This window comes from Malaclemys terrapin, chromosome 7, assembly GCF_027887155.1.
Source record: "Malaclemys terrapin pileata isolate rMalTer1 chromosome 7, rMalTer1.hap1, whole genome shotgun sequence".
Taxonomy (NCBI): Eukaryota; Metazoa; Chordata; order Testudines; family Emydidae; genus Malaclemys; species Malaclemys terrapin.
The window spans coordinates 23,826,400-23,848,589 of record NC_071511.1 but is presented as its reverse complement, the minus strand read 5'-3'; the positions used below and the strand labels follow the sequence as shown (position 1 = coordinate 23,848,589).

General features: G+C 47.8%; 1 protein-coding gene across 1 annotated transcript; it reads left to right on the top strand.

Moving 5' to 3' along the window:
* Positions 1-348: 348 nt before the first annotated feature.
* Positions 349-17,496, top strand: LOC128840646 (cytochrome b-c1 complex subunit 1, mitochondrial). The gene is made up of 13 exons (XM_054034915.1): positions 349-476; positions 5,091-5,231; positions 5,814-5,900; positions 7,452-7,581; positions 8,285-8,483; positions 9,342-9,421; positions 10,651-10,766; positions 11,237-11,380; positions 12,265-12,425; positions 13,996-14,081; positions 15,174-15,262; positions 16,357-16,432; positions 17,246-17,496. Exons 1-13 carry the CDS (start codon positions 405-407, stop codon positions 17,308-17,310), a joined length of 1,446 nt encoding a protein of 481 aa, XP_053890890.1. The 5' UTR covers positions 349-404; the 3' UTR covers positions 17,311-17,496.
* Positions 17,497-22,190: the final 4,694 nt, after the last annotated feature.

The window sequence follows — 22,190 nt, the reverse complement described above, 5'->3', positions numbered from 1 at the left end:
CCCATTGGGAGAGTGGGGCTCTTCCAACCCGGGCAGGGGCTCAGGGGCTGCAGCGTGCTGGGGCCCCAAGGGGGCTGAGCCGCCTGCCCAGTGCGATCCCCCCGGCGCCTCCACTTTGCCTGAGTAAGGAAGGACCCGCAGCCCCCGCGGGGCACAGGCTCCTCGACCTCCAACCAACAGAGGGCGCAATACGGTCCCAGCCTTGCTAGACCCATTGCCGCGCATGCTTTAAAAAGCTGTCCCAGTCTCCGCCCATGCGACCGTCTCTCCCTGCGCATGCGTATCCCCGTCAATTTGCCTACTGGCGCGTGCGCTCCTCCGCTTTTATGGCTTGTCTTCCCGCGCATGCGTCTTTTTCGCTCCGATCGGGGTCAGTCGGGCCTCGGTAGCGGTAAGGGGTCAAGATGGCGGCCTCCTCTGTATGTCGGGCCGGCTGTGCCGCGGGCCGAGCCCTTCTGCGGGGTCCCCGCTCCTCGGTGAGTGACCGCGCGCCTCTGCCCCGCCGGGCCTGGGCGAGGAGAGCGGATGGGGCCGGGGCAGGCCCAGCCGCCTTGGCCGCCGGGAAGGTCACAGGGGCGGCGAGGCCCTGGGGACCGGCAGTGGCCCAGGCCTGGCTCTGTCTGTCCCGCCGCGGATGGGCTAAGAGATGGGGAATGCGGTGCGGGGCCGTTCGCACTGCGCGGGGCTGGCCGGAGGCCCTTCCTTCGGGCGCTGCTCCTGCCTGCGCCCACTCAGTCCGGTCGGATCCCGCCCCCCCAGTGCCGGGAGCCCCGGCACACCCGCGGCGGGACCAGCTGGCTGCGCGCTTCGCTTCGGAGGTGGCTAAGGAGCGCGGTTGTTCCTGTTGCTTCTTGCTGTAGATCAGCCTTACCCAGAGCCTCAACGCTGCACCTGCGGGCGGCTAAATCCTACACGTCTCCTGTTGCCCCCCCCCCCCCCATCCCACCCGGTAGGGATCCAGCCAGGGGCGCTGGATCAATGTGTACAGTGGGGGTGTTGAGAGCCGTTGAACCCAACTGTGAACCCTACATAGGATGGAAACCACTTCAGGCCGGAGGGTGCGGCAGCTCCCCTACTTCCAGCACCTGTGGAACCAGCTAGCATCGAAGAAGTTTAAAAGCATCGTATAGCTGCTTGTTGATGCGCACCCAGTTTCCATGTTAGTGCTGGGATGTTGTGTACTTTAGGGAGGCTTTGCTCCTTTGTGGTAGGAGGTCTGTGGCTGAGACATTAGTCTTAACGCGATATCTAGTTGGCCTCTATAAATAGACATCTATTTCCCGACTAAAGTCATTCAGTGTATGTCAAAACTGGGTGCAGTTTCTGATGCCGTGGGGGAGCAGAGTACTGCACCTTCTGTTTGACGTTTGAAATCCTGCTATCCAATTTGGGGTTCTATTGAATACAACAATTTCAAGTTTTAAAACTATTAAGACAAGTCCCTAAAAGCTTATCAAATTGTAGTTGAGGGAGGAAAATGGGTAAAAGGGGGGAGTAGTAATACAGATGTAGCTGGGATACTTTTAAAAAAGCAACAGCTCTTTATTCTGAAGATGTTATGATTATTTTAAAAAAGGGGAAATTCAGTAGGGAGCAAATTCCATGCCCTAGATCCCACCGCAGCAAAGGCCTGATCATTCAACAATGACAATGTCGGCATAATGTTAATCAGTTTTTAAAAAATGAGTTAAAAGTAGCTTCTGGTGCTACACCTGCCCTGAGTCCCCCTGCCGAACTTTATAGTTTTGCAGTTGTTTTCCTATTTTGAAAATTTTCCCCTTTTGCTGAGTGCAGAATCCACATGGGCAAGAGCTAGTTATCTAGGGCAGTGGTTTTCAAACTTTTTTTCTGGCGACCCAGTTGAAGAAAATGGTTGAGGCCCGTGACCCAACGGAGCTGGGGATGAGGGGTTTGGGATGTGGGAGGGACTCGGGGCTGGGGCAAGGGGTTGGGGTGCTGGATGGGTTCAGGGCTCTGGGCTGGGGCCAGGGATAAGGGGTTTGGGGTGCAGGAGTGGGCTCTGGGTTTGGGGGAGCTCAGGCTGGGGATTATGGCGCAGGCTTACCTTGGGTGGTTCCCAGTCAGTGGCGCAGCAGGGGTACTAAGGCAGGCTTCCTGCCTGTCCTGGCACAGTGGACCGTGCTGCACCTCAGAAGCGGCCAGCAGCAGGTCTGGCTCCTAGGCGGAGGCGCACAAGCAGCTCTGCGTGGCTCTCGCTCGCAGGCACCCTCTTTCCACCCCCCCTCCACCCCCTCCCATTGGCCGGTTCCCAGCTAATGGGAGTGCAGACCTGGTGCTTGGGGCGGGGGCCCCCCAGCCTAGGAGCCAGACCTGCTGCTGGCCGCTTCCGGGGCGCAGTGTGGTGTCAGAACAGATAAGGACTAGCCTGCCTTAGCTAGGCAGCACCGCTGACAGGACTTCTAAAGGCCTGGCTGGCAGTGCTGACCAGAGCCGCCGCGACCCAGTGCCTTATATTCCATGACCCAATACTGGGTCGTAACCCACAGTTTCAAAACCGCTGATATAGGGGAAACAGTGTAGCACACAATGCAAAGTACTGTCAAAATGCACAGAACAAACTGTCACAGATCCACGGGATCGCTGCTATGCCCCCAGCTTTGGAGCAGTCTCTTGGAGGAACCTGTTCTGTGTGCCGGACCTTTTACAGGCCTCGCTCTTCCTTCAGAGCAGGCTATGCCACCTCACTGCCTCTTTAGACTGAACCTCTGTGGCTTCAGCACTCCTGCTTCATTCACACTGTGAGCTCTGTTCAGCGAGTCCAACTGAGCGAAATCTCTGGTAGAGACTCGTATGCTTTTCAGGAATTAATGTACCTCACTGGGTATTTACTGTGACACTCAAACAGCACTGTCAAAACACTCGGGTTTATTGCTGAACTGGAGTTAGCATAGAGAACTGAAGATTAAAGCATAGTTCAAATCTGTTCTGGTTAGTCCAGAGCCCAGCCAAGCTGTAGTGAACCCTCATGTTCAGGCTCTGTGTCTTTCTCCATCCGACCTCCTTGGTCATTTTCAGATGAGAGCCCTTACTCCTTCCAGCAGCCACCTCTCTTATCCCACCCACCTCATACCTTCCCAGTCCTTTGTTCTCGACTTGTGGGATTTTGCTCTGCTTTCCAGCTGTGAAGTGGGGAAGGCCATCTCCCTGTGGGTCAGTGGTTGCTGGGTGTCAGTATCCTGGTGATTAGATTTGCCATAGATATGGGGTTGGCCGTGGACAGTCTTTTTAATGACCCGTTCAAGCTCAGACAGCTAGGCAACATTCACTTATGTCTCTGACGGCACAGCTTTCTGCTGTAGTACTTCAGTGAAGACGCTACCTATGCTGACAAGGAGGGCTTCTCCAGTCAGATTAGTTAATCCACCTCCCGGAGAGGCAGTAGCTTTGTAAATGTGAGAATTCTGTTGAATTAGTGCTGTCTGCGCTGGGGGGCTAGGTTGATTTAACTGCGTCACTTAGGGATATGGATTTTTCATACCCCTGAGCAATGTAGTTATATTAATGTAAGTTCTTAGTGTAGACCTGGCCCTAGCCTGCCCTGAGACCAAATAGTCGTCCATCCTCCCACACCCCATAGCCATGCAAAATATAGGGGAAACTGAGGTACACAGGATTCACAAAACTATTATAGAAAATGTCCACTTTGTCTCACAAATTAACCGTAAAAAAAAAAAAAATAGAGAAAATAATTCTCATCCTTTGAATCTTTCTCCTCCCCCATATCAAGTTCAAACTTCTTGTCTTTATTTTCAAATCTCTGCATAATTCTTCACCCTTTCGTTCTTATTGGCCCATATTTTGTGTTGCCCATCTATCCCCTCTTCTGGTGATACCACCCTCAACTCCCTCTTTGTCTGATTCTCCTATGAGTATCCGCATGCTCATCTCCAAAAATGAGCTGGTCTGCAAGGCCTTTTCCCTTTCTACATTCAAAAGCCTCCTGAAGACCCATTTCTACCATGATACCATGATCATTTTATGGCAAGGTTGTTGGTGCTTGTGGATAGTCTTTCTTAATTTGTTTATCTTACTGATACATGGGCAGTTAGAAGGGGGGGAGGGAGGAGAAGGACCCTGAGCTCCAAGCTGTGCTGGGAGAACACCCTCCCCCCCCAGCGGTGCTCAGGATCTCCTCTCCTCTCACAGTGTCGTCCCCCCGTCCCCCCCCGTCCCCCCCCGGCCATCAGCCTCATTTTGTCAGTTATTTTTAGTAAAAGTCAGAGACAGGTCATGGGCTTCTGTGAATTTTTGTTTATTGTCCGTGATTTGTCTTTGACTTTTACTAAAAATAACTGTGACAAAATCTTAATAATAAATGGTATTGCTCTATGCTGAAGGAACAGGTCTCACATACAGATAGGACTTGCACTACTAAGAGCTTTGAATATGAAGTGACATAGTTGATTTGTAATCTGCTACATATATTGTAAATATATACATTATAAGCAGCCACTGTAAAGAAACATGATCTATGTATCACTTTCATTGTGTTATCCCTATAATGGAGAGGATGTGTGTACACTGTACATTTAGTACAGATCTACCAAGATATACACTTTGTGGGATGAGTGTTTGGTAAATGGGGATATACAAACCTGAAGGATAACATAAACTCACACTGTCCCAAATCTTAGCATAGGAAATAAGAGTAGAGAGGTACAGATATCGGCCTCTGGAGACCCATTGTGTAGATTACGATTTTGGGATGAGGTTAAAGCCCTGAAAAGATCTCAGTTTACGTTAAGAACGCCTAACAATGGGACCACTTCCAAACTCCTGCTTCTGGGGCTTGCCTTGAGCCCACTTGATTCCTCTCATCCTTTTCCATTCAACCTGTGAAGACCCCCCCAGCTCTTGTATCCAGAGATCTCAGAATCTGGCACATCTTATAATTTAAAATATGTACATTAGTGTTTAGGGATCTACTGTGGGAAAGCTTTAGCGAGTGAATCTGTGTTCTGCTGGGCTAGCTTATTAGGTCTGCACCGTCATGTGACTCTTGGCAATCTATATGTTGGTAGCTCTGTATTATAGTGTGAGTTGCTGTTTGATGGTGGCTTTCTCTTTAGCCAGCCTTGATGAGTTTGATGAGAAATCGAGGAGCAGCTACCTACGCCCAGGCACTCCATAACATTCCAGAGACACAAGTTACCTCTCTGGACAACGGCCTCCCTGTGGCTTCTGAGGAATCCGACCAGCCTACGTGCACAGTAAGTTGAAGATGGGTTTGGAATCCTCCCATGATCACTGTTAACTCAGTTCAGGTAATGTATTAGTCTTTCAAAGAAGACCAGCCCTTGTTGGAACCAAAGTTAGCAGCAGAGATTCAGCCATTTGTATTTACCTGATTGTGGCTCTGGGCAAACTGGAGCTTAAATAAAAGGCACAACTTGCTTTGGAATGAGTCGACAAGTGTCTCAAAAGTCCATTGATGCTCTCTTGCTCTGCCCAGATCTCCCACCTGCATTTGTATGGAAGTAGCTTTCAGACTTACTTATACTTAACTATGACAGCCATTCATTGCTTAATACATCTTTGAGAAATTTCAGAAAAGTATTCTCTTATGTGGCAAGGTAAATGGAATAAATAGACTAGATTCTTAAAAAAAAAAAAAAAAAGAAAAGAAAGAAAGAAAACAATACTAGCCTTCAATGCTGGTGGTAGTGTATGTCCTAGTACTAGCAGTGGGGTTGTCTTAAACTCCAGGTGTTACACTTAGTGACAGGAAACTTGCATATGTTGCTAGCTGTATTTCCTAATTGTATTTATTCAGCTCATCTCTCTTCTGTTAGGTGGGTGTGTGGATTGGGGTAGGTAGCCGTTATGAAAGTGAGAAGAACAATGGAGCAGGATACTTTGTGGAACATCTGGCATTCAAGGTGAGATGATGTGCTAGGTCTGGTACTTTTCATAGGAATTGACCCTATGCAGCTACTTATGATCAAACCATCCCTCTGGACTCTCTGGGATGTTCTAACTGACTTTAATTCATATGTGGTTCTGGTTCCCAGGGGTCAAAACCATGTTAGAAAATTGGCATGTGTGGGCACCAAAGCATGCAAGTTAGAAGGAAAATTACCTTAAGCTCTTCAGGGCAGGAAATGTCCTCATATATCGGTTCGCAGAATGGGATCCCAATCCTGATCCAGACCTCTGGATTCCACTGTAATACAAATGATAAGGGGCTGTTTTAGGCACCTACGAGGGCAAAATAAAGGTTCAAGTTGTACTCTCTGTTAAAAAGGCATTTTATCTGTGAATGTGCACTGAATCTTTGTACTGACTCCCATAGTCGGTGTTCTGGGGACTCTACTCTTGCCACTGCCCAGGGGATTTACATGCCTAACTCTCTGTAGTGTTTCCCATGCTAGTCATGGGATGGTATTAACTGGCTCTAAATAGCGAATTGACCAGTCAGTGGCATGAAAATCAGTGGCTGTGCTGCATGCAAGAAGGGTGTGCAGAGGTCCTTGTGACTAACTCCTGAACTTCCAGAACAATTTTTCTAAGCAGTTAAGCATTTTAAACAATGCAAATTTAGCCCACTTTAAAAAAAAAAAAAAAAAAAAAAAAAGACCCACAGCTTTCGTAACAAAACCCTAATTTATTTAATCCTAACATCAGTAATTTTATTTTTATTTATATAGAAGTGTGTGTGTATGTGTATAAAATTATGAAAAGTACTAAAAACGAAGCACTCTTGCTTTGCTACTTGTGTAGTTTGTGGCAAAGAAAGTATTGCTCACAATTTTAATTTATAACAAGTTGGAGACTCACTGCTGATATAGGGGTAACTCATTTACTGGACAAACCTGTGTAGAAAGTTTGCATTTGTATTTAGCCCACATTAAATGAACAATGCTGTAAATAACAGAACTTTCCTTATGGCTGAGAGTCTCTCACTTTTCAATAATACAGCCACCTGCTGAGCAGCACTATTGTAGTGCAAGCAAGCCTTCCTGCCAAATAGGCTTGTGGGGAGGGATAGCTCAGTGCTTTGAGCATTGGCCTGCTAAACCCAGGGTTGGGAGTTCAATCCTTGAGGGGGCCACTTAGGGATCTGGGGCAAAATCAGTACTTGGTCCTGCTAGTGAAGGCAGAGGGCTGGACTTGATGACCTTTCAAGGTCCCTTCCAGTTCTAGGAGATAGGATATCTCCATTAATTTATTTTATTTTTATTTATAATAATAGCCATACTATGGTAGCTTTCACTGGGAGATCAGCCTCACTTCATGGTGACAAGCATTTTAGGGCATTCTGAAAATTGCATTAGTAAGTACCTATTGTCATCTGATGGGATTGAAACAAATTACTCATAGCTACTTCTAAAGTGGCTCCCTGAGTTGTGTGAAGATCTATGTCATTAATTTGGTTCTTTAGTTGTCAGGGAAAAACCTAACCAGTTTCTAGCTACGTTTGTTTCTTTTAGGGCACAAAGAAACGTCCTTGTGCCACTTTTGAAAAGGAAGTGGAGAGTATGGGTGCTCACCTCAACAGTTACACCTCCCGGGAGCAGACTGCCTACTTCATGAAAATCCTGTCCAAAGACCTGCCCAGAGGTAGTGTGACCATTGGACTATTAAGTCTCTGATCAAGAGCTTGAGGGCAGAGAAATACTTTTATATGTATATATATGTGTATGTATATATGTATATATAATTTATTTATTTTAAATGTCTCTTGTTATCAGGTGCCTGTGGAACAAAGCAGAGACTCTAAGGCCATGATTCACTTAGTACCCAGGCAGTCTGAGCATTTGCAGGTCCTGAATGGTTAACTGATGAGCATATAGCCTTCAGCTTCATATTCTTCTAAAATAAGCCTTTGCAGCCTACTGTACTACTGTTCTGTAGATAGCCTTCCAGTTTTGGGCACTCACACTGCATTGCCAGTGTATGGAACCCCTGAACTGCTATATAATTCCTGTACCAGTTTTATTATGCCTCTGAAAAGCAAAATGTTATGCTAAGCTGAGAACTGATTTTTAATGTTGAGATTTCCACATATTGAAAACATTCCATTGTATCTGTTTTGTGATCCGATGGAGACTTGAACTTAGGTGAACAGCTAGTATGTTAGCCCATTTTGCCCCACATCCCTGTCCCATTGTGGTCTCCTACATTCCCCCTTTTTCCTGAGTCCTGGTACAGTGTTTATTCCAGTCCATACCCATTCCTCCTCCAGATTATGACTTGTTTTCAGTTTCCTGCTGCATTCTGTAGTGGCCGGGTAAAGGAATTGCTGAAATTGTGTGTGTTGTAGCTGTCGAGATTCTGGCTGACATTGTGCAGAACTGCAGCCTCGAGGATTCTCAGATCGAGAAGGAACGCAGCACCATCCTTCAGGAGCTGCAGGAAATTGACAGCAACTTGACAGATGTCGTCTTTGACTATCTTCATGCTACTGCTTTCCAAGGCACTGCCCTGAGTCGCACTGTTGAGGGAACCACTGAGAACATCAAGTGAGCAGCAAATCCACTCTTTTCGGTCTGGAGTATGATATACACCAAAGGACAGTTCCCCTTCCGCTAACGCACAATTCTTGGGAGCAAACATTTCGTGTTATGGATCTTGATAAAAGGGGAGCTGCATAACCTCAACTACATGCTAGTAAAGCACATTAGCAACAAAAGTATTTGTACAAGGAAGCCAACCCATTTGCACACAGCAGGTGGTGCCTTACACGTGGCTGACCATAGGCTTACAATTTTTGTCTTGATTCTGTGCTTCCCACTGCTGGTGACGATGCTGTATTATTAGTTTTGGAGTTTGAAGTCCTGTTGCCCTAGGATAGGCCTCGTATGAGCAGTGCTACACGAGCTTCTCTCACGTATTCCCCACCATTGTTCCTCAGCCCTCACTAGGGGGATTGACTGTTTAGGCCAAGAGCTCAGCCCTCTCCTATACCTAGTCTGTGGTGCCTCTGAAATCACCAGCCAGGAGTGCCATTATGGTGATGGCCTTGACCATGGGCACTTACCCATTAGCAAGTAGGTAGGCTACTAAACAGCCATCTGAGAGTAATGACTTCTGGTCACAACTGATGTAGGCTGGATTTGAACTGGAGACCTACAAGTGAAAGGTTCAGTATCCTAGTCCCAATTCCCTAAGTGTTGCGGTCTCCAGGGTACAGCACAGTGGAGGGCTAGATGACTTAGATTCCCAGGAGATGTTATTACTATAACCAAGGGTGTATTGAATACATTGTCACTTCAGTTGTATTGAGTACCGCCTTCCCTGACCACCGAGCCCTCACAGCTCAACCTATCTCCTCCAGACCTGGATTGTTGGGATATTAAAATGTTGTGTATGCTCTTTAGGAGTCTGACTCGTGCGGATCTCGCTACGTACATTGACACTCATTACAAGGCCCCTCGCATGGTCCTGGCAGCTGCTGGAGGTAAGTGCTAGTTTCCTGGGACTCTAGGAGAGGGGTTCTCTCAACAAAATTTTTGGTGGCCTCAGAGTGCAGCCACCAATTCTTGCTGGTGGCTGCTCTGACAATTTTTCCTAAAATACTTAATTAACTTTAGGAAAAACAAATAAATATGCACATATGCTTGTCCAATGCATTGTACTTTAGGGGTTTTTTGCAAACTCCATAATAAAAGTAATGTACAGTTGTCTCTATTCTTTACTAGACCTAAATAGAATAGAAACAAAAATAAGGTGCTTTGCATGTTCTTATCTTTTTGTTGTTGTTTCATTTGCTTTTTTGGTTTTTAAGATTTGTTAGCTGGGTGGCAGGCAGTGAAAAGTGATATTAACTAACATACAAATATCACTTTTCACGGCGGATTTACTCAGCCCGGGTAAGCTGGGGTACAAATTAAGCCCTCACTAAGGAGGTAGGCAAGGAGGCAGCGGGGGCCGGCACCTGGGAGCCAGGCTGGGGCCGGGGGCCAGAGACTGCTGCTGTGCGGCTGAAGTCCGTGGCTGGAGGATGCAACGGGGGCCAGGGATGATAGGGACGTGAGCCTGCTGCTGGAACCTGTGGATGAAGGAGGCAGCGGGGCCCAGGGGCGATGGGCAGGGGATGGCGAGCCGGGGGCTGGCAGCCACTGCCCAGCTGGAATCGGATCCCGGAGCCATTCGGCCAGAGCCTGGGGGATGGAGCCCGCTGCCACGCAGCCGAAGCCCAAGGCTGGAGGAGGCAGCGGAGGCCGGGGCAATGGGGGGAGTGGTGAGCCTGGGAATGGAGCCCACGGCCAGAGCCTGCCACCCCAGGGCTGAAGCTGGAAGCCTGAGCCCCATCACCCCAAAGAATATGGGACACTCTCACCAGCTGCCTGTTCCTCTGGCATTTCTGGCTTCACAATGGGGCAGGGCCCAATCGCTGCTGGCAGCCCCAGGGGAGGGGCTGCTGCTTCACCTCGCCTGCCCCCCATCACCACCAAGGAGGCTGTGCCTCCAAGAAAAGGCAGCCATGGTGGCCGCATTTGAGAAACAATGCTCTAGGAAGTCTTGATATTTTAAACCTGCTGTTTAGACTCCAAAGCGCGCACTCTCTCTCTCATCTACGGCTCGTGTCTGTCAGATAGTACATAATATTCATTTATTTTTCCTCCTTGCGTTTCAGAGGCTCAAGCAGCTGTACTGATCTCTTGTTCCTTCTGTTCCCCTTCCCAGGTGTTTCCCACAAAGAACTGGTAGACCTTGCCAGGCAGCACATGAGTGGAATTCCCTTTAAATACAAGGAGGATGCGGTGCCCATCCCCCCACCCTGCCGTTTCACTGGGAGTGAGGTAAATTCTTCTTGGCAACAGCTGATTGCTTTGAATACAAAGCATACCTTTGTGACATTAGCCCCTGGTCACTTCGGGGATGAAATCTCTGTGTAAACTTGTATGTTAGTTTCTTTGTATGAGTAGATGGCACCTCAGTCCTGACCTACTGCAGACCCCGCTGTTCTAGTCTTGAGACCCTACACAGCGCTGCCAGTCTTGCGAAAATGTTTTGGTTGTAGATGTGACCAAAATCCACTAGGAACTTATTGAGGCTAGTACGTGCATCTGTTACCTAATGGAGTCTAGAAACCAGATGCATCTGGTGACGTGATGGGCACATTGCATATAAGAACTTAAAGGTGACAGGCTAGCTGATTTTACCCACGACAATAAATCCCCTAATTTATCAACCCATGCTGTGCACGAGACCCTGGAGAGAAGGCCACAGTGCTCACTCTACTCTTGCCATGCCCCTTGATGTTTTTCAGATCCGTGTCAGAGATGACGCCTTACCCTTGGCTCATGTCGCTATTGCAGTGGAGGGGCCAGGATGGTCCAGTCCAGACAACATTCCCCTCCTTGTAGCGAACTCGATCATAGGGCGCTATGACCGCACCTTTGGAGGTGGTAAGGTAAGAGACCTGGGAGCATGGCATTGTGAGTCAGCCGTAGTGACTTAACATTAGGATCTCCTTGAGCGGGAAGCTGTTGTTTATAATATTAAACTCTGAAATGTTCCCATGAAATGGAGCTTGTCTGTGAATCCAGAAGGCAGGATAGAAATGCCAACCAGGGCTGATCTGGGACACCTCTTGGGCTGGATGGGGTGTGGTAAGGAGGTCCTGCTAGTCCCCTCTGGCGAGAGCTATATGCAGCTTTCTCAGAGAGGATCGCTGCACAGCAGATCCTCAGCAGGTATGGAGTAGGACTCAGTAGGGCGATTCCCAGCAAGGTGCTCGTACTCCTGTGTATCCCTTCCCTGAACTTGTCCTGTGATGCAAAGACAAAATGTTCATTTAATGGTGATAGTATTTAAGCAGGGCAGGGTAATATGTATCCCTATGACACAGGCATATCTTACAACTGCAGTGTGGTGAGGACTGGTTTAAAACCCAGTGTACACCTCTCCTGTCTCTGTATAGAGATTCCCTCTGGCAGGGCATGCCTGTAGTGTAGTCCACTCTAATTCCAGGCCACCTACTCCCTGTATCCCCCACCTTCCTTGTGGTACCCTTCTGGAATGGTACCAAGTACCACCTCCACAGTGCAGTGCTAGGAAAGGAGAAAAGTTTAGTGAGATGTAAAAGCCTTCAGCAGGCTGTACACTCTACTTTCTACCATGAAAGCTTGTGGGGTAGAGCCTGGAGTGTGCCCCGAGTTGAGCTCTCACATGGCATCCTGTTGTGCTCTCTACCTTGTTTGCTCTTCTGACCCTATAACCACTCAGGGGGAGGCATTTGAACTGTCAAAGAAAAGGTGAGCATTTGAATCACTGAGGGTGTTTACTTATGTGCAGAATCAATCCAGCAGGCTGGCTACAATTGCAACAGAGAATAAACTCTGTCACAGTTTCCAGACCTTCAACACTTGCTACTCTGACACAGGCCTCTTTGGACTCCATTTTGTTTCTGATGCTCTGAACATAGAAGATTCACTGCACTTTGCTCAGGGAGAGTGGTGAGTGTGATTTGCTGCGTGTGGTCAGTCCCTATTATGGAGCCTAGATCTAGTAGAGAACTTATTATATCCTACAGAGTTTAAGCCCATGTACTATCAAGAAGAGTCCTGTGCTGTCTAGAGTTTTATCTCATGTTAATCCTTTCCTGTGGAGCTTCCATAACTTCCCTTGGGAAGAAACTCCACAGGCTACAAGAGCAATGACTCCTGATGTCCCTCCTGAATCTGCCTTTGCCTTAATCTCACCCCATTGTTCTAGTTTTATCCCCCTGACCTCCCTGAATGATGGATGTGGTCCCTGTTTATTCTGGTGCATTAGCGATTGTTCTAGTGCAGGGGTAAGCAACCTATGGCACGGGTGACAAAGGCAGCACGCGAGCTGATTTTCAGTGGCACTCACACTGCCCGGGTCCTGACCACTGGTCCAGGGGGCTCTGCATTTTAATTTAATTTTAAATGAAGCTTCTTAGACATTTTAAAAACCTTATTTACTTTACATACAACAATAGTTTAGTTATATATTATAGACTTCTAGAGAGAGACCTCCTAAAAACGTTAAAATGTATTACTGGCACGCGAAACCTTACATTAGAGTGAATAAATGAAGACTCGACACACCACTTCTGAAAGGTTGCCGGCCCCTGTTCTAGTGTTAGAGCCTCTTATTCCCAGACAAGGTTGCCTTTCCCAGAGCATGTGAAAGGCACGGCCTGTCCATCATCTTGTTACAATTAAGAAAGATGACCTGGTGATACATAATGCACAGTCTCAGCCCTTTTGACTCACTGGCAAATGCCTTGGTGCTGGGGACCATTCAGTGCCGAGATTAGAGGGACTTCACATTGTTTAATCTTTCGCAGAGTTTATGATATGTGTTCCAGCAGTGCCTAGAGGCTACAACCTAAATTGGGGCCCCCTGTGCTAGGAACTGTACGCAAAGAGCAGGAAACAATCCTTGCCCCCGGGAGCTTGCTATCCGAATAGACAAGAGACACTGGATGGGAGAAAGGGATGTAAAACTTGTAGGGAACCTACTAAACTGCACAGAACCCTTAGGAATTGGAATCCTTGGCAGTGGTCAGTGACTGACTCCCATTTTGCAACTCTTAACAATCCTAGCAGCAGAGATTGGGAGTGATTGAAGGTTATAACAGCAGGACTATCAGCTAGCAGCATGCCCTGGTCCCTTGGCTTCCTTACTTGTGGCTGCCAAGTTGGAGTGACACACCTGCCATTGAGGTGCTCCCAATTGTGACTGCCCGGGTAAGGTATTGTCATTCCCCCCATGTATGCGCTGACTGCACTAGCACTGAGCTTGCTCCGGCCAGCTGTCAGCTTTCTGTGCTACTCACTACTGAGTTCGTTGCCACTCTGAACAATACATGAGGAAGGTTAGTTCTTGGTGCATTAGTTAGTAGCAAGAGGGTTGAAGACCTAGCATTCAGTTTGTATAAGAGGTTGAAAATTGAGGGGTAGTGTTCAAAATAAATGTGGGTGGAGGTAATCGCTTCTCATCCTGTACTAGTGGAAGGTCTTTGAGAGCCCCTTATTCCCTCTGATTCCTGTTCAGGATGCGTCTGTGCATCAGTGTGACAGACGGGGAGGTGAAGAGAGCCAAGAACATCCTACGGAATGCCCTGGTGGCTCAGCTGGATGGTATGTTCTAATCTAAGGAACAGCTGCTTTGCATTTATTTAACACTCTAAGTTGTGGCCCTCCTGGAAAGGAGGGGCTCTGGCTAGAAGCAAGGTGCTACTGGCAGGCAGTATGCAAGGTTGTTCCTCAGCCCTGAACTGGCATATCCTCAGTTTCTGGCCTAGTTTACCACCCCAGTTTTGTTAATTCTGAATCCTAGTCTATAACACTCCATGCTATCCCTGAATCCATGGGCCTCTCCTGAGCAAAGGTGGCAGTGCCAAAACAAATTAGGCACCACCCTTGTGATGCCTGCTAAGGGCAATGTTGAGACCATCAAGCTGGTTTCAGTTATGACCCAAGTTAGATGTGAACCAGGGTCTCCAGAGATGGAAGTCATAATACATTTTTCTAGTCCCCACTGGAGCTGCCTAGGATGGCCTACAAAAGGAGCGTGTGGGTGCTGGGTTATTGGAAGCTAACTAATGGTATGGGCTGCTTGCATACTTTTTTCCAAACTGGTGGACATGCTATGACTAAGGCTAGGATTTTGTCATGGTTATTTTTAGTAAAAGTCACGGACACGTCACGGGCAAAAAACAAAAATTCACAGAAACCGTGACCTGTCTGTGACTTTTGCTGCTGTGGCTCCATGGTTTCCCCTGCCATCCTGGTGGCTCTCCGCTGTGGGGTTCCCCCTCTGCCCGCAGCAGCTGGAATCTGCAGGGTGACCATATTTCCCAAATAGAAAATGGGGACCCCCCCCCAGTTGCTCACCCAAGGCATCCCCCGCACGAGGCTGTTGCCTGTCGTTGGAACTCTGAGGAGGGCCCCCTCAGGAGTCTGTCGCTGGAATCTTGCAGGGGGCCCCATTGCTGCTGTTACCTGTCGCTGGAACCCTGGCCAGGGCCCTGCTGGCTGCCAGCTCCAGAGTCCCACAGCCGCTGGGGCTGAAGCAGAAAATGTCTCAGAGGTCTCTGGAAGTCATGGATTCTGTGACTTCCATGACCTCCGGGACCTAAACATAGCCTTAGCTCTGACGTGCTGGAAGGCCTTTGACTATCTTGCTCAAAACGTGAGGTCTTTCCTAATGAATCTCTACATCTTTCCCAGGTACCACACCTGTATGTGAAAGTATTGGGAGTCATCTCTTGAACTATGGACGCCGTATATCTTTAGCTGAATGGGATGCCAGAATTGCTGTATGTATCAGTTCTTATGGGAGCACTCTTAACCTTACTCCAGGTGTTTGTTATTGGGCATAAAACCTGCTGCTGAGAAACTGGGCATCTAAGGCACTTACCTGTTTAATTAGACTGTTTATCCTGGCGAGTCAAAGGCAGGGTCAGTGTTAAACAACTGAAATATATATAGTGGAATTGCCAAACATAAGGCTATACTTGTGTTCTGTGTTATCGCACCACCTTCCTGCACCCTAGGTCTAGATGCTGGTTCATCCCTTGTAGGTTAGTGGTACAACATATAACCCTGTTAAGTGACTTGAGTGTCTATAGTATTAGTGATGTGGGCTCATTTGTGTGACTCCACCTCTGATGAGATGGCCAGGATATAGCTTCAGCCAGAAAGGTCTCAGTGAGTATATGCCAGTTAGACCTACTCTAACCAGAAGCCTGAACTAGAAATGGCTTGAGAGATTCCACCCAGAATATTTTACTGACGAGCAGAAAGCTGGTCACAAAGTTCTCTTTTGCTTACCCATTTGGCTTTAAGATTGCGGCATTAGAGTAATATTGAGAGAGGAGTGTTCTTTAACCAGTATTTCCAGGGATCTTCCCCAAGGGCCCCCCTTGTGCTGACTCTTCCTTCTGGTCAAGAATGGCTGGCTCACGTTGAACTCTTAATCTTCACCTCTAAGTCGATTTGTTACTCCCTCACTTTTAATACTTATCTCCAAACTCCCTCTGTCCGATACATAGTGGGTGCAGTCTCGCAAGAGCCATATAACAAGGGGCTTCATTGCCTGGCCCTGTGTGTACAATCTCTGGCACTGTGTAGCACTACATATAATACATAAGTTGAGAGACTTGACTTCTATAGACTGGCACAGGTTGTCCATATCCTCCAAGAGGAATTTCTCATGGATACTGTAACTGTCCTGGCAGACAAGTAGCCAAATAACTTCAAAGCAGCGTCATATTGAGCAGATAAACAGATAAGGTCAAATCTCTTGGTCTTTGGCAGTCTGATTGTGTGGTAGTTGAGCGGCTTTTAGTTTGTGTAAATGTGTGTCTATCAGAAACATGACTCGTTGCCTGTTCTTGTCATTTCCTGTTAGGCTGTGGATGCTAGGATGGTACGGGAGGTCTGCAGCAAATACATCTATGACAAATGCCCAGCAGTTGCAGGAGTAGGTAAGTGACCTGGTTATAGGCACAGGTTGAAAAGCAGCCAACGTGGTTGAGTCTTTGTTTATAATGGAGAGCAAGATGTCTGCTTGGTGGATCTCTGGCAGTTTTCTGTATCAAGTAATTTGTCGTTTGTTCTGGCTTCTTTCTCCCTCTAATTTACCCTCCTGGCAACTTCATTACTGTCTCCCCTGCCTTTGTGCATCAGATATGCTGAAGCATGTTCACCAGAGAGTATGTTCTGAAAATCTAGTTAGGCACAGATGCTAAGACAATGGCTTTGGGCTGCTGGCCAGCCTCCCGCTCCGATACAGGCTACAGAGATGTGATTAACAATGGAGCTTCAATCTGTGGGTGGGGACCGCAGTAGCGCCTGCCAAATGTCCTCTCCTTACTCTGTGGTGACATCAGTTAATGTAAGAATCAGTGGGCTTGACTCCTTGCAGTGCTACTCTGGCATGCCTGTCTGTCAGCCAAGGAGATGTTCCCCTTGGAAAACTTGCCCAAGCAGCTTCCCTCCCTTAAGTGCCTGGTGGATTCCCCTCCTCCGCACAGTGATCTCCAAGATTAAGTTTGAATCCTCAGAGGGGAGCTATAAGAAAAAGGAATTTCAAGACAAATGGGAAGTAGTGTTAAAAACCACTGTCCAGTTAAACTGTCTTTATAGCCTTATTTCTTCCTACTGTTGAACCGAGGTTTTAATGTAAGGATTTGAGTCTGGGTGTGGTGGCGTCATTGGATCAGAGAGCAGTAGAATTGAGAAGCTGATGGTGGGTCTCTTCACTTTATTCTAAGTGACTTTCTCCTCTGCTCCCTCAGGTCCCATCGAACAGCTCCCAGACTACAACCGGATCCGCAGTGCCATGTACTGGCTCCGTTTCTAGGCTGTGCCCCCTGCAGAATGGAAGTGGAGACGTCTTGGGCTGGGCTGGGGCTCCCAAAGGATGGATCTGTGTCTGAATCTCTTCTGTGTGGCAGTGGCAAGATGGGCCTTGCTGTAAGCTCTGTACAAACATTTGTCTTCTGAACTGTTAAAATGAACCAAGACAAATAAATATAATTTAAATGCAGTTGGCTCTCCTGGGTGTTTATGGCAAAGTGCCACTGTTGGCTAGGTGTGGGGTGGAAGTTATTTCATGAACCTCTCCAAATTGGTGACACACTGGAGCAGCATTAGCACTGGCAAAGATGTGGCTATAGCTGGGCTGTGATAGGGTATGCTGAGTTAAGTGATGCCTGGAGTCATTGCTCTTCCCTTTCATCTTTGCAGACCAGTATAACTAACACGCAGGTGGCCGAAGACTAACAGGGACGCTGTTGGTGTGGATTGGCGTGCATTGAGGAGGGCCATGCAGAAGGAATCTTGCAAAGCCTTCTGGTATTTGGGCCTCTTGTCAGTTTCTATAAATGCTCCAAGGTTCCTTCTTCCCTTTAAGGAAAATGGGAAAAAAGGTTTTGCTTCCCTTCGCCATGGGATTGCACTCTGTGTGTGCTGTTCACTCACTGCCATAGCCTGCAGAGACCTTGACACTGGTCTCTTGCTCTGTGGCACCAGTCTAGGGCAGAAGGAGAAATGTCTCTAATCTTCACTCTTCCATCAATACAGCTCTTTCTCACGCCTCGTCACAGTGGCTATAAACAGAACTGTTACGCACGGACACCTTTTTGATGGGCACAGATTAGCTGGCTTCACCCAAGAAGTTGCTTGGTATTTTCTTTCTCGGTGCTCTGAGTAAAGGGGCAACCTTGGACTAAAAATTTGCTTTCAGAAAGCAGTTCATCTGCTCTGCTGCTACCCAGCAAGCATCAGCGTTTAAACTGTCACAAAGATCAGGAGGGAAAGTGATGGAGCTGCCATCCAGTTGGGCAGTACATGTAAGGAGAGTGGTAGCCTTGTGCTGTGTGATGAAACTTAACTGTATTGATTCAAGTTTCTTTTGCTCTTTCCTGTGTGTCAGACCAGGGGCGGCTCTATGTATTTTGCTGCCCCAAGCACGGCAGTCAGGCGGCTTTCGGCAGCACGCCTGTGGGAGGTCCGCTGGTAACGCAGATTTGGCGGCATGCCTGCGGGAGGTCCACTGGTCCTGCGCCTTCGGTGTACCCACCGCCAAAACCGCGGGACTGGCGGACCTACCGCAGGCATGCTGCTGAAGGCAGCCTGACTGCCACCCTCACGGCGACTGGCAGGCCGCTCCCCACGGCTTGCCACCCCAGGTACGCGCTTGGTGCGCTGGTGCCTAGAGCCACCCCTGTGTCAGACACACTAAGCTTCACTACACGTGAGTCCTAAGCTATGAACAGCATCACTTGAGCAGACAGCTTGGCCTAGGCGAGAGGTTGAAATTGTGGCTTGTTTCTCTAGAATGAATGATTTGGATCTATGTTCTTAGCTCACTTCCCACATCCTTTTTTCCAAGAGTGCACCAGCATTCCTGTCCATACAGATGCTTTTTGGAGAGAGCCTCCCTGAGCTGGGGTAACCTGCCAATGTGTGCGCACACACCACCTCCACTTCAGCTCAGCACACTCATTTCTAGTCCAGGTACAAGTACTTCTTTCATCTGGAGGAAGGCAGTCAGGATGCCAATGGGCACGTGATGTGCACACTGCTGTGGTTCAACAGTAGCATGGTACAACTCTTTGGGGCACTACCGTTTTACTGTTTGTGCACAGTGTTTGGCACCAGGGGCACTGATCTGATGGGGGGGCCTCTGTGCACTACTCCTACTAGTAACGGAGGGAAAAATGGGTGTCTAATGGCACAGAGGCTTGGGAATGGGGTTCAGAACTCTTCATCTTGAGGCTGATGGTTAAATGCGGGTAAGTCAGTATTGATCACAACTTGTTACTGGTTGATGTCCTTGTTCTGTGTGAAATGATTAGGACCTAGACCAAAACCAAATAGACAAGTGTCCCCATCAGACAAACCACCAATAATCAGTCCAATCTTTAACAGCGTTTGAGAGGCCAAGAACTGACTGGGCCATGGAGTCTGAACTATCTTATCCCTGGAGTCTGTTGGGTTGAGGTGGGCAGTCAGGGCAGAGTGGAGGAAACGTATCCTGCTCTTTGCTATACCTGGTTGGTCTCCTCTAGCCACACAACTCCTGTGTTGTCAATCCAGCATCTTTCACAGGCATGAAATTCACAGGATATCTGTGGAAAGCTGACTGTATGGTCAGACCCAAAATGTACAATATGGAGGTGCAAATTAGAACTGTTCCAAGAACTGTTTGTTTTAATTTGCTGGGAGTTCCAAAAATAAAACTAGTTTCCGATTGAATAGAAACTGAAACTCTTCAGAATATTTGGTGAATTGAAAAACATCAGCATCAACACCAGGGTGAAATGTTTGTTGACCCAAATACGCACGTTTTGCTGAAAAGCTTTGCACAGTGGTAATGCAGATACTTCCCACAAGGTGGCACTAGCTCACCAGTTCTCTGTTCTTAAATTGCAACATGTTTTTTGATTTAAAGTTTTGTTCTGTGGATATAAATATTCATTGGATTTTCACTTAATTTCTAGACATTGCCCTGACAAGTGGATTTTAAAATGTAAAATCTTCCAAGAGTTAGTCATCAAATTTAAGACTAATCCAGTGGGCTAAGCCACTTGTGCCAAATCCGGATTCTTAATGAGAATCGGTGTTTCCGAACTCATTGCATGTATTAGGCATGTTTGAAACTGTTAAATATTCTTGATGCAATTTGCACTGAAACTGCCATTGCAAGTTCTAGCTTGTTAGACACACATCTAAAGCCCAGAAAGCTTAATAACATGCTGCTCGCTTTTGCCTGAAACTTGTGGGACCAATAAACAATTCCACCTCTGTTTATGGCTGCAATTAGACCCTAATCCTCTTTGTTGCCTTTCCTTACTGCATCTGCCCTGTAGCTAGGCTAGGTGAGTTGGTTGAGTCTAACACTGTCAGCAAGCTTTGTAGTTGGTGGGAGGTAGAAGGGGACAGCTGTCAGGTGGGCAAATGGGAATTCATTGATGTAACCCTTCACATGACCGTTCCTGAGCAGATCTTTGCCTTTTCTTTTTTCTGCTCCAGCATAAGGGAAGAAAGTGTCCCCGTTACTCAGAGGACCATGTTTTAGAGAGTTCTGGGTTAGGACTGACCCTATGCCAGAGTCAAGCTGATGAGAGGCTACAGCTGTGTAAATCTGCCTGGTTAATGTGGCATTATAGTGTTTGTTTTTTCTGAAGCTTGCAGCCTCATCAGATCTTTCAAATAAGGAACTGCCCCAGTGCCTAACCCCCACATGTAGATTGCTGCCCAGTGTCCCACAGCACAAGCAGCTGTCCGTGCCCTCCCGGTGCAGAGGTGTCTGAATTGTGGGATGCTTTAGTGTTTGTAGAAATCTTCTTGCTGCTGGTTTGGCTGAGGATTGTTTAAACTGTATTTGTCTATAGGTTCCCCAGTGTGTCTGCATGCTTTGGAGATCAGGGCTTTTAGAAATGCTGATGGTGTCTTGAGCAGCCCACCAGCTGTAAAGAAAATAAAGGAATGAACTCACTGCACAACTAACTTTATCCCTTTACGTGCAGCCTTTAGACAGAAGCAGCCTGGTAGCGACCATAGGGATGGTTGCTATTGGGAGCCTATAGTGATGGGAATTCAATCCTTCGCTTACTGGCTTGCAATGGATTTTTTTGCTCAGACTCTTACAAGAGGCTTGAGAATGAGTTGCTGAGTAATCAGGTCCCAATATACTTGACATCTGGATTCTTCTGTGCCAGGGGAGATGAAATTCTGAACTAGCTGGCAGGGTCTCTGTTACTAATACTGCTCTGTGCTGCCCCATTAGGGCAGCCTTGATCTGAGAAAATCCACGTTTGGAAACGTCTTGCATAACCAATGCATCTTAAAAGCGTGAGAGAGGCTCATCTTTCTCCTTCCCCCACCTCCCAAGTTCCAGGGGCTTGTGTGGGACAGTTGTAGCGAGTAGAGGAAGGAGCAGGAACTCTGTGTAACAGGGCAATTTCAGAGAAATTAGAGAGGGCCTGGATGACATCATAAATCTGTCTTCTATCCCCCTGACAATGCAGGATTGTTCTGCAGGGCTTTGACTAGTCTAGTTTTCAATGAGTGAAATGATTTTTAGCTACTTGCCTTGGAAGATTACTCTGCAGTCTATTAGACCATGCTGCTAAGGGCTTGTCTACACTGGCAATTAACAGCGCTGCAACTTTCTCGCAGGGGTGTGAAAAAACACCCCCCTGAGTGCAGCAAATTGCAGCGCTGGGAGCTATGCCCCTTGGTGAGGTGGGTTTTTTTGTTTGTTTTTAGAGCGCTCTCCCAGCGCTGTGCCACGACCACACAAGGCACATTAAAGCGCTGCCGCAACAGCGCTTTAGCATTGCCAGTGTAGACCACCCCTAATGTTGTTCTGATTCTCTGTCTAAACTTTTCCCTGCTCCATTTTCACCCATTGCTCCTAGTTACAGCCCCTTCCTCCACTCTAAACAAGGCTCCCTTTTGATGCTTACGCCCTTCGCATAGTTGTGCACAGTTGCCTTCTCTCCCCTATGCCCCGTGATGATTGAGCTGAACAATACCTCTAAATCAGCCATTCTCAAACTATGGGATGGGCCTCCCGGGGAGGCATGGGAATGTGTCAAGGGAGCTGCTGCCCTCTTTTAAAAAACTCTGTCTGTCAGCCCCGGGTGGCTGGGGCTTGTGCAGAAGGGCCATGCACACCCAGGAAGCAGGGAATAAAGGGGACAGCTGAAGCCCTGCCACTCAGGCTGCCCT